The sequence below is a fragment of the Crinia signifera genome, chromosome 4, assembly GCF_055691185.1.
Source record: "Crinia signifera chromosome 4, ASM5569118v1, whole genome shotgun sequence".
Taxonomy (NCBI): Eukaryota; Metazoa; Chordata; class Amphibia; order Anura; family Myobatrachidae; genus Crinia; species Crinia signifera.
This window is the reverse complement of record NC_139220.1, coordinates 102,055,116-102,068,292: the sequence shown is the minus strand read 5'-3', so window position 1 is coordinate 102,068,292 and position 13,177 is coordinate 102,055,116. Positions and strand designations below refer to the sequence as shown.

General features: G+C 41.3%; 1 protein-coding gene across 2 annotated transcripts in view; it reads right to left on the bottom strand.

Annotated features, from left to right (window-relative positions):
* Nucleotides 1–721: 721 nt before the first annotated feature.
* RGS14 (regulator of G protein signaling 14) overlaps nt 722–13,177 on the bottom strand; it is a 99,551-nt gene continuing 87,095 nt past the window's right edge. For both annotated transcript variants that reach the window (XM_083182072.1, XM_083182073.1), the window contains 4 exons: nt 10,938–11,022; nt 9,526–9,578; nt 1,763–1,913; nt 722–1,590 (listed from right to left, as the gene is read on the bottom strand). In XM_083182072.1, coding sequence (XP_083038198.1) covers nt 1,181–1,590; nt 1,763–1,913; nt 9,526–9,578; nt 10,938–11,022 — 699 coding nt within the window. In that variant the 3' untranslated portion in view covers nt 722–1,180. The remainder of the gene's footprint in view (nt 1,591–1,762; nt 1,914–9,525; nt 9,579–10,937; nt 11,023–13,177) is intronic.

The following is a 13,177-nucleotide window of genomic DNA, read 5'->3' as shown; positions in this document are numbered from 1 at the left end:
GAAAAAGCTTTTAGTTGGTTTGGTTAATGAATACATTGCTATTTGCGATGCTTTGGCAATTTTGCATGCGGTGTATTTTCATTCTGTCTCAGTGGTGGTTTTCTGCAATTTCTCTGATTTAGAGATCCATCCTGCATTAGGCCCCTGATCATCTGAGGTTATGGGTTTTGTCCATCCTGGTCACTTCCAGTGGATTGGTGCATTCAGTTTGCTGTCCTTCTTCATGCTTTGGATTCCCTAGCCTACCCAGCCTTAGGTTTTGGTTTTCAACCATGTGTGAATATTTCTTGCTTCTAATTACTTACTGCTGTGCTTATAGGTGTGTTTTCAATTATATCCTTAGTGCACAGGTTCTCAAAGTCGGTCCTCAGGACCCCACACACTGCATGTTTTACAGGTCTCCTCACAGAATCAAGTGAAATAAATAGCTCCACCTGTGGATCTTTTAAAATCTGTCAGCCAGTAATGAGTGCAGTTGTCGGGTGACCTGGAAAACGTGAACTGTGAGGGGTCCTGAGGTCCGAATTTGAGAACCACTGCCATAGTGTATTGTTTTTAATCATTGTACGCTTTCTGTCATATTGATACATCCATAACAAAACTTTATAATTTAAAAAAAGTCCATCCATAGTGTTCTTATATGTAATTGTGGAAAGCACAAACAATTGCTTTGAGATGTATACTTCTTACAATGTCCTACATCAATCTTAGGGAAGCTCTGTAAAATATATCATTTTATTCAGTATGCCTTCTTTCTTCGAAGGCACAGATATGAAGAAATGGAAATAAAGTTAGTGTTTGTAACTTATACATGAATAAGATCGCAAAAGAGATTACAGCCATATATGAATAGAATTCTAGCAATTATCCAAGTAATAATATGGAGTACGCAGCCTTTGTCTCAGAATTTTGACATGAGTGAAGAGGAACCACTCAATGTCAGCATTAGCTGCCATTAGACAAATATATAGCGTGTATGCCTCTTACATCTGTGTACAGATCTTCCATATAATTGTTGATTAGTCTTGTTCACAGGAAACAACAGGTTTGATCCAACCCTCACTCAATATATACATCAGCAGCAAATCGCTGCATTTTCCTGGATCACTTGGGTGAGTCACACATTGTATCCTTCTCCTGGCAGAGAAATAACATGATAAATAGAAAGCACTGTCCATAATTACAACGCACAATTTTCATCCTCTGTACAAATTTGGTCATTGCTGACTCCTGGATCAGAGTTCCTATTGGAAATAGTCACTGTCGGAACTGTGGTACTGTTATCAGTGGACTCAGATGTGGAATTACTTGTATCACCTGTGTGAAGACATGGCAAGCATCTTGTTTCTGTAGACGGCAAACTGGTGTCTTGATTTTGCTCTTGGTAGCATGCATCAGAAACATCTGGACAGGATGAGGCGGTCTTCAGAAGCTCTGTAGCATTTTCCGGGCAGGCCATGTGGCAATGATCACATTTGTCATCTGTCTGGAGTTTCAAGAAGTCAGGTAGAACAAGGTTCTGCTTACACAGCAGCCCACGCTGGTCATCTGCCCGGCTGCTCTGGACTCTGTTAAGCATTTCTACTAATCCTATGGAAATAAAATGCCAGTTAGAGGTTAAAGTTTGGTTGGCTAAAGGCAATCATCCGTTATGTATTGCTTTTAATCCTATAGTATATACATCATATCCAAATTTTTCCTTACATTTAACTTTCATCACTATGCAATATTTTAATCCATAAAGTAATCATTTTAAACATACCCTCAATGTCATAGTTGTTCGGATAAACTTTGTGTTTGACTTGTGGAAGTCTGATAGGCCTGTCATTCACCTTGATAGATTCTGTATGTGTCTGATGCTGAAGGTCTGACCTTGCCATATGTTCTCCAGGTTTTTCATTCACAGATTCTTTCTGTATGAATTTTAGAAGAGGTTGAGTTTGGTTTGGTATATACAGGTTGAGTCTCCCATATTTTGGGGCCAGAAGTATTTTAGATAACAGAAATGTTCAATATTTTGGAATATTTGCATACTGTAATGAGATATCTTCTGGATGGAAGCCAAATCTAACCTCGAAATGCATTTTTTATGTTACATATTACCTTATACACAGAGCCTGAAGGTAATTGTTGTATACAATATTTTTCAACTTTTTTTTGTAGTTACAAATACGCTACCGTTCAAAAGTTTGGGGTCACACAGACAATTTTATGTTTTACATGAAAACTGACTTACAGTATTTATTAACCCCTTCCTGACAGAGCTAGTTTTTGCGTTCCTGACAGAGCCATTTTTTTCAAATCTGACATGTCTCACTTAAGTGGGGATAACTTTTTTTTGCTTTTACTTATCCCAGTGATTTTGAGATTGTTTTCTCGTGACACATTGTACTTCAAGTTAGTGGTAAATTTTCGTCGATACAGTCTGTGTTTTTTTGTGAAAAATACCAAAATGTCGGAAAAAAATGGAAAATTTTGCGATTTGCAAAATGTTAAATTTTCTGCTTGTGAGACAAATAATCTTACCACTCAAAATAGTGAATAACTAACATAGACCATATGTCTACTTTATGTTGACATCATTATTTCAACTTCCTTTTAATTTTTTGGGACTCTAGGAGGCTTACAATATGAATAGCAAATTCTCAAATTTTCAAGAAAATTTCAAACACTGATTTTTTTAGGGACCAGTTCAGTTCTGATGTGACTTTGAGGGACTTGTATGTGAGACACCCCCATAAATGATGCCATTTCAAAAACTGCACCCCTCACAGTATTCAAAACAGCATTTTGGAAGTTTGTTAACCCTTTAGGTGTTTCACAGGAATTAAAACAATGTGTAGGTGAAATTTCAAAATTTCTTTTTTTTTGCAGAGTTTCAATTTTAATACATTTTTCTAACGAATACAGTAGATTTTACTAGAGAAATGTGACTAAAAATTGATTCCCCCAATTCTTTTGTTTTCATAAATATCCTATATGTGGCCCTAGTGTGCACGGTGACCAAACCACAGGCTTCATAATAGAAGGAGCACCTACTTGATTTTGGAGCCTCCTTTTTATGAGATTATTTTTTAGGCACCATGTAGGTTTCTAGGCACCATAAGATGCTAAAAGTTAGGAACCCCCCCACAAGTGACCCCATTTTGCAAACTACACCCCTCAGGGAATTCATCTAGGGGTATAGTGTACATTTCAAACCCCCAGGGGTTTCACCAATTTTGATACAACTGGGCTGTGAAAATGAAAAAAATTAATTTTTCATTTTCACAGCTCAGTTGTATCAAAATTGGTTAAACCCCTGGGGGTTTGAAATGTACACTATACCCCCTGATGAATTCCCTGAAGGGTGTAGTTTGCAAAATGGGGTCACTTGTGGGGGGGTTCCACTGTATAGGTGCTTCAGGGGTCATTCAACCAGAATCTGTGCTGCAAAATCCAAAAATCACTCCTTCCCTTCTGAGTCCTGCCATGCACCCAACTGGTATTTTTTGGTCACATGTGAGGCATTGCCGTACTCGGGAGAAATTGGGGCACAGATTTTGGGGTGCTTTTTCTCCTTCATTCCTTGTGAAAATGAAAAATTTTGAGCCAGATCTGCATTTTTGTGTAAAAAATGTAATTTTTCATTTGCACAGCCCAGTTGTATCAAAATTGGTGAAACCCCTGGGGGTTTGAAATGTACACTATACCCCTAGATAAATTCCCTGAGGGGTGTAGTTTGCAAAATGGGGTGACTTGTGGGGGGGTTCCACTGTATTGGTGCTTCGGGGGTCTTGCTAATGCGACATAGCACCCACCAAAATTCCACCAGAATCTGAGCTGCAAAATACAAAAATCACTCCTTCCCTTCTGAGTCCTGCCATGCACCCAAATGGTATTTTTTGGTCACATGTGAGGCATTGCCGTACTCGGGAGAAATTGGGGCACAGATTTTGGGGTGCTTTGTCTCCTTCATTACTTGTGAAAATGAAAAATTTTGAGCCAGAACTGCATTTTTGTGTAAAAAAATGTAATTTTTCATTTTCACAGCCCAGTTGTACCACAATTGGTGAAACCCCTGGGGGTTTTAAATGTACGCTATACCCCTAGATGAATTCCCTGAGGGGTGTAGTTTGCAAAATGGGGTCACTTGTGGGGGGGTTCCACTGTATTGGTGCTTCGGGGGTCTTGCTAAAGCGACATAGCACCCACCAAAATTCCACCAGAATCTGAGCTGCAAAATCCAAATATCACTCCTTCCCTTCTGAGTCCTGCCATTTTTTGGTCACACATGAAGCATTGCCGTACTCGGGAGAAATTGGGGCACAGATTTTGGGGTGCTTTTTCTCCTTCGTACCTTATGAAAATGAAAAATTTGGAGCCAGAACTGCATTTTTGTGTAAAAAAATGTAATTTTTCATTTTCACTGCCCAGTTGTATCAAAGTTGGTGAAACCCCTGGGGGTTTGAAATGTACACTATACCCCCTGATGAATTCCCTGAAGGGTGTAGTTTGCAAAATGGGGTCCCTTGTGGGGGGGTTCCACTGTATAGGTGCTTCAGGGGTCATTCAACCAGAATCTGTGCTGCAAAATCCAAAAATCACTCCTTCCCTTCTGAGTCCTGCCATGCACCCAACTGGTATTTTTTGGTCACATGTGAGGCATTGCCGTACTCGGGAGAAATTGGGGCACAGATTTTGGGGTGCTTTGTCTCCTTCATTCCTTGTGAAAATGAAAAATTTTGAGCCAGAACTGCATTTTTGTGTAAAAAAATTTAATTTTTTACACAAAAATGCAGTTCTGGCTCAAAATTTTTAATTTTCACAAGGAATGAAGGAGACAAAGCACCCCAAAATCTGTGCCCCAATTTCTCCCGGGTACGGCAATGCCTCACATGTGACCAAAAAATACCAGTTGGGTGCATGGCAGGACTCAGAAGGGAAGGAGTGATTTTTGGTGGTGGAATGAATGGCGGGTGCTATGTCGCATTAGCAAGACCCCCGAAGCACCAATACAGTGGAACCCCCCCACAAGTGACCCCATTTTGGTCACCAGCTTTGGGAGGGGGGCTGGCGCTGCGGCTGGCGGGGGGGTGGGAGGGGTGCTGGCGCTGCGGCAGCCGGGTGGGTGGGAGGGAGGGGGGCTGCCGGGTGGGAGGGGGGGGGGGGGGGCTGGCGATCGGTGCGGTATACGCACACACACACACACACACACACACACACACACATATATATATATATATATATGTGTGTATATATATATATATATACATATATATACATATATATACACACACATATATATATATATATATATGTGTGTGTATATATATATATATATATACACATTTGCCCATTATTTTTTATTTTATTTTATTTTTCACTTTTCCAGCAGCAGCATGATGCTGCTGCTGCTGCTGCTGCTGCTGCGGGGGGGAGGGGGGAGGAGGGGAGCGCAGCGTGCGCTCCGGACGTAGCAGTGGAGCCGCTGGAGCTGCTGCTGCTGCCGGGTGAGTGCCCGGCGGGTGGGAGGGGGGTGCTGCCGCTCGGTGGTGATCGGTGCTGCACCGATCACCACCGTTTTCTGTGTTACCGAGCGGCTTAGCCGCCGGTAACACAGGAAACGCTGTGATTGACTGTTCAGATTTGAACAGCCAATCACAGCGATCGCCGACCGGGGGGGGCACCCCTGCCCCCCCTGGGCGGCGAGGGGGGATGTCTGCTGTCAGGGACAGCAGACATCTCTTAACTGTCACCGCGTCTATAGACGCGGTGACAGTTAGACACCATGACGTACATTTATGCCATGTGTCGGGAAGTACTTCCCGACCATGACGTAAATGTACGTCAAATGTCGGGAAGGGGTTAAATGAGTTGCAAAATGAATATACAGTAACATATAGTCAGGGCTATTTTTCAGTAGGCTCCAGCAGGAACTGAGGCCCTTATTCTAGTTCACTCTTTCTGACAAAATATTTCTTAGATGGACAAAACCATGTGCACTGCAGGTGAGGCAGGTGTAAAACCCCACCCAAATCTAATTATCTCTGCAGAAGTAACACCTGCCTCACCTGCAGTGCACATGGTTTTGTCCATCTAACAAATATTTTGTCAGAAAGAGTGAACTAGAATAAGGGCCTCAGTTCCTGCTGGAGCCTGCTGAAAAATAGCCCTGCATATAGTCAAGACATTAGCAAGGTTAGAAATTCTGGGGGAAATTTAATAGGATGAGAGATTCAGAAAGTGAGAGATTTGGTAAGAAATCTCCAGGTTTTTTTAAATCGGCAATCATTTACACTGCAAAACCAGTGTGAGTTTGCAGTGTAAATGATTGCCGCTTTAAAAAAACTGGAGATTTCTTACCAAATTTCTCACTTTCTGAATCTCTCATCCTATTAAATTTCACCCAATGATTTTTATTTTAAATAGTTTTGTCCTTCAAACTTTAAAGAATGCTCCTTTTGTAGCAATTACAGCATTAAAAACATTTAGCATTCTAGCTGTTAATTTGTTCAGATAATCTGAAGAAATGTTCTCCATGCTTCCAGAATCACCTCCCCCAAGTTGGATAGGGTTGATGGACACTTCTTGCATACCGTATGTTCAAGCTGCTACCAGAAGAAGCCAGTGGGTGACCTCATCATTAACAGCTGCAGACTCTCGCAATCAGTCTTCAGAAGGAACTTGGCTTGCTCTCCACCTTAGAGACAGGGTAAGCTAGGGAAACTGTCCTAACACTGCACATCCCTGGACATATATAAAAACTAGTGTGCTCCAAACAAACAAAACATTCCTAAAAAGGAGTGTAAACATTTTTTGCAATTAAATTGCAATTAAAAAATATAGATCAGTATAGCGGATAACTCTAATTGATTTGAGTGTCAATCCCCAGAGTTTGATATCTATCATTGTTTATGGTCGTGCGATATGATACAATCCTACTGGCTAGAGGTTCAGAGTTATATCAATAATGTCCTAAAGATACCCTTTACCATGACACCCTCCTGGGCTTTGTGGAATATACACCCACAGGACATGCATACTCCCCTCACTCGAGGCAGTAAATGCCTGTTGGCCAAAATCGCAGCTGCCACAAAAAAAAAAAAACCTATTCTTTCTCAGTGGATTCACTCTGACACTATTCCCCTACAACTCATGGTCCCGAGATTAAAATACTTGTTTCAGATGGATTGGATTGAGTGTGTCCTTGACGCAGAATCCAGAGCATCAAAATTCTTTAACACTTGGCTGCCGTATATACACTCCCTTGCTATCCATGAAAAACACCATATCAGACAAGCAGTTCAGCTCACCACTTGGTATAACTTGGCTACTCTGGAAAGGGGACACCCCCCCCCCCCCTTTTAATAAATTGCTCGATGATAGGCCTTCAATGCCTGATTATTATCTATGTACATAGATGTACTTTGTTGATGTACCCACCATCCAGATCTCACCATGCCTCATGCTCAGATCATTGTCAAGCAACATTATATGTTTATTTGGCTTAAGTCCAATGGTCCATGTCACCTTAACACCTGATTGCCACCTAATTGTATGCAGACCTGCCTTGTGGTTGTGTTCCTTACATTAATCATATTGTGCCTCTTTTCGCAAACTACTGTAAAGCACCATATCGTGTCTCTTTGGGCCTTATTTTGGTTCATTCTTTCTGACAAAATCCTTCTTAGATGGACAAAACCATGTGCACTGCAGGGGGGGCAGATGTAACATGTGCAGAGAGAATTAGATTTGGGTGAGTAATTTTGTTTCTGTGCAGGGAAAATACTGACTGCTTTATTTTTACACTGCAATATAGATCTCACTTTGAAGTAAAACCCCACCCAAATCTAATTCTCTCTGCACATGTTACATCTGCCCCACCTGCAGTGCACATGGTTTTGCCCATCTAAGAAGGATTTTGTCAGAAAGAATGAACCAAAATAAGGCCCTTTGTCACACGCTTAATTGTCAAAACCAATGTACCATATGTGAACCATTGTTTTCTCACTTTAATAAAAATATATCTAAAAAAATATATATATAGATCAAGAAAAAAGACGGTTGAGTTTCACATGAAAGTTCTCTGTTTCTGGCCATTTTGAGAGTATCATCGAACCCACAAATGTGATGCTGCAGATACTCAACTAGCACAAAGTAAGTCCATTTTTAAGCTTCTGTAAAGAGCAAACTCATGTTTAGCTGTGCGAACATAATTGCACAAGGGTTGTCAAGGGTTTTCTAATCATCCATTAGTCTTCTATTGCGAATAGCAAACACAATGTACCATTAGAACACTGAAGGGATGGTTGCTGGAAATGGGCCTCTATACACCTATGTATATGTTTCTTTAAGAACCAGACGTTTGCAGCTAGTATAGTCATTTACCACATTGACAATGTATAGAGGCTCTTTCAGATTAATTTAATGTTATCTTCATTGAAAAAAAAACCAGTGCTTTTCTTTAAAAAAGAAGGACATTTATAAGTGACCCCAAACTTTTGAACGGTAGTGTATCTACTGTTAGTGCATACGATCTACCCCTTTGTGGCAACACAAAATTACTGACTCAATTTAGGTCAACATGCATTGGGTCGACCACTTGTTGACCTTAGCCATGTCGACTTGATTCAGGTGTATTTAAGCCCGGTCATCTTTCATTGGTCACCCAATGCATGTCGACCTAAATAGGATTGACCTAGTGACCATATCCCAAATTTACAACAGCAAGGAGGGGTGGCTCAACCCAGTGGTTGGAGGGTGTAAATGCACTGAGTGACAGACACCATGTGATCTCATAACCAGTTTGCTATCATAAGCCTAAGGGACAGATGCACTAAGCTTCAAAAGTGATAAACTGGAGAGTGAGAAACAGCCAGCCAATCAGCTCCTGCCTGACATTTTTCAAACACATTGATGTAGGGGGAAAGGGGGAGGACCATTGCACAGGTTTGGATTTAATCAGTCTAACAAATCCACAATTAGATTGTATGTAGAGAAGGTATTTCCAAACTGCGGCCCTCCAGCTGTTGTGAAACTATACATCCCAGCATGCCTTCCAATCATTTTAGCATTCCTAATAGCAAACATGTGGCAAGGCATGATGGGACTTGTAGTTTCACAACATCCGGAAGGCCATAGTTTGGACATGCCTGATGTAGAGGGAAGAATATTCTCTCTGGTAGTCAAAAATGTGGAGGTGCACCCTTGAGAGTAAGGTAAGTATTTAAGAAAATAGGGAAAAGGACTCTCTTTTTGTTGGGGCACTGTAGGGTCCTTTCTCTCTTTTCCTAAATTTTTTAAGCACAGTCTGTGACATGGCAGGTAGGAGCTGATTGGCTGGCTGTTTATCACTTTTGAATCTATTAGTGCATCTGGCTCTGAATCCTTAATCCATTATAGGCTTGCCCAATGACTAGCATATAAAGTGCTAACTGCACTGTTTTAAAATAAAAATATCTTTATTGAAATCCATGTTTCCAGAAACAATAAGGCATTTATGCTATGAGTCATACATCACTTATGAAGCCCACTGTACTTTACCTTAGTTTGTAGTTCAGCTGTGTTTCCTTCAGTGACTGTAATGTCTTTCATCTCTGCATGTGAAAGGAAAGAAGATTATCGGCCTTTTTCAACTGCAGTGAATTCCTAAATTATGTATGTGTAGTGATTCTTATCCCATTGCTATAAGCTTGCTGGTTGTAACTCTAGGCTAATAAATATCTAATTATAATACCCCGACAATTGTAGATAATATAAACAGTACAAGCAATAAAGAAATTACAGGCAGGCAAAATGTACAGAGTTTTTGTAGCTGAATAGAGAAAATAACATTATGTCAAGAGTGCCAACGTTGCCGTGAGAGATGGGCAAAGTATCTGATAAAAATGCCAGCCTCGCTCACAGCAATTGTTTTTTTGGGGGGTACAATATTTAACGAAACTTCTATGAACTGATCATTTGCCGGCAATAACTAAAGTGATTCATATTCCTTGACACTGGCATTTTTGGCAGATATTTTGCACATCTATCACAGCAATGTTGGCACTTACAGGGTTAAGGACTGAGGGGCCGTTTTATCACCATCTGTATCTGTGGATGCTAATGTGATAAAATTGTCCCAATTAACAATGCGACAATTAATTACCTCATACGGATGTATCAATTATCACTAATGCTGCCAGCGGATTCCCCTCTACTAGTCCCCCTACGCTGCAACCACCTCACTGCTGCTTATACTCACTTACACCAAGAGACCAGCGATAGGTGCTCCAGAAGGGCTGCTGGGGGTCATGCAGTAGCACAGGAAGACCCGATACAGCCCTCACCAGTTGTTAGGTCAACAGCAATTAGGTCGACAGCCAATAGCTTGACATTCACTAGGTCGATATTGACAAAGGGTCCACACAATCAATAGGTCGACACTTGATAAAGTTGACATGAGTTTTTCACAATTTTTTCAGTCAGATAACTTGTTTAAACTACTTTATGATACACAAGGACTATATGTTGGAACGTTAATGTGATAGGTTATTCAATTTCGCTCTCCATGCAAGGGTACGCAATATTTGAAGTAAACTACGGCCTAATATAGTTACATGGTCACAATTCTCCTTGCTAACTTTTAATATCTTTATAATTTAATAGAGGGAATAAATTATATATATTCTATGGCACAGTTTCTTACTCTCCCAGAATGCCTGAGAGACTCCTAAATACTCCTGGACTCGCATCAGCCTAGACTGGCCTCTTGGAGTGATCCATGAGCTTTATGGCACAACAAGTGAGGAATCGCATCCCTACTGTCTGATGCCACAAATCACATCACGGGGGAGGGGGAGGGGCCACCTTCATGTGAGGGACTTTCCCACACATCTGTCAATGCCTTCTCCTGCCCATTCTAAACTCCTAGATGGATTTATTAAGAAGCAAACTCTTGGGATGGATGATCTTACCAGTAAGGGTTTTCTGTAACACAAGCGTCTGTCCTGCCACCTGATTCACAGAGTTGCTTTCATCTATAGCCTGTAATTCGCCCACCTGTTAAAAGAGAAATCATGTTGCAAAATCCTAGATACAATTTGAATTTCTGATTAGACGGCCACACAGATAATCAGCAGATGTAAAATAATACAATTTGTTAGGTGTACATTTTGCAGTTTGTGCTAATGGTGAATATTTGGAGTAGACTGCACAATGTTGACTATATTTTTTTATAGTCAGTTTATATTTGATATACAATGTGTCAAGCACATTGTATGTTACATCCTTAATTATGATTCTTTATAAAGGTATATGAATACTGAAACTGTACAAATATATAGAGGTTCACAGAAGAGAAAGAGAATGAAGGGAAGATAGACTAACTTTAGGTGACATTCTAAGCCTGTTTGCTGTTCCATATGCCTTGCAGTTACTGTTTTACTGATTTTACTGTTATTTTCCATTTATAACGCTGGAGGTGACAAACAGTCCAGTCTTCCAAAAGGGAATTCATCCTTTAAGGGGCTTGCCACCTAGCAACAGCTAGTGAGCATAGGCAACAGGCCTTGGTAGAGGCGCTGTTATTTTTCAAACCAGATATGGCAGATATGAGCTGATTGGCTGGCTGTTTATCTCTCTCCATTTTAACACTTTTGAAGCTTGCTACATCTGGCCCTTATTCAGAGAGGTCAGACATTTACACCCCTCTCGGTACTTATATGTTAGTTGGGCACCCACTAAGCTATTTGCTAAGTTTTCCGCGGGGCCCGCCACGCTCGCCACCTACAGCATGTGCTGTGCTGACTGCAGGCTCAGCATGAGCGTCTCACTGACAGCATGAGAGGTCATGCTGAGCCTGCTGTCAGCAAAGCACATGCTGTAGGTGTGTGCTGCTGCTGCTGAGGGGGATGGGAAGACAATATGAACAATCCCCCTTCGACGTTAGTTTTTTCACCACCTCCAAAACATTTTGGGGGCTTGGTCGAATAGCGCTAGGTGTCACGCTGGAGCCAGCATACCTCTCGGCCCTGACCACATGTACACGCACACATACCTCCCAACTTCTGTGTTGGGGAAATAGGGACACCGCGAGCGCCCGAAAAGGGGGTGGGGCGTATGCAAATGAGGGTACGGTTTATGCTAATTAGCCGCAACCTCATTTTCATACGAGAATAGACGCTGTGCGCATACGCACAGCGTCTATTCTATTAGATTGGGGGGTCTCCCAACTGCCACCCCCGCAGCGGGACAATGCCTGCCGCGGGTGGGAAAGCGGGACAGGACCCGAAAATCGGGACTGTCCCGCTGTAATCGTGACAGTTGGGAGGTATGCGCACACACAGACATTCTAGGGTTAATTTTGTTATGAGCCAATTAACCTACCAATATATTTTTGGATTGTGTTAGGAAACCGGAGTACTGTGTCTTAATTAAAGCAATTTTCAGAGACACATTAATAACTGGTAAAACACTTATTTATGTCATTAATACTAGATAGGCTTACTAAAGCAGGTATTTTGGGGAATGCAACCTGCTTTATAGAATTTCAAAACTTAGTGGACACAATCAATATTGCACGGTCAGAAATTATTTTGCAGATTTTAAAATAAAAACCCAGAAACACAAGCAGCCATTTAACACAGGTGGGACATACGTCCAAATCTTGACTAATGCTGGCCACACATCAGACCAACTTTCTTCCAACAATCCAACTTGTTGGTTGGTTGGACTGAAAATCTGGTACTGTATGGGGGCAAATGCCAATGCTCACAAATTCAGGAAAATGGACAAAAACATTCAATGAAATTGTTTAAATCAAATAGGTCCAACTACAGTCCTGCAGACCTATTGACTGTCAACCTAGACCATGTAGACCTAATGATTGTGTCGACCTAATGACCTGTTGACCTAAAGCCATATCGACCTAGAACCATGTCGACCAACCATGTTGGTCTGATGTGTGGCCAGCATTATGACCTAACTTTAATTCAAGATTCTCCAGAACTCCAAGAGGAGCCACACATGCAGACTGGAACTTCTCGAACAGGTCTCAATCCAGATAACGTTCTCATTCACTTAGTTCTGTCTCCTTTCTCTCAACCTTTAGTGACAGATTACTTAAGGCAAAGAGCTGTATAGAACAGTTCAATTTGGCCTCAGCTTGCCACCAAAACATTTCCATCACCAAAAATGTGTAGTCACAGGTCAGATG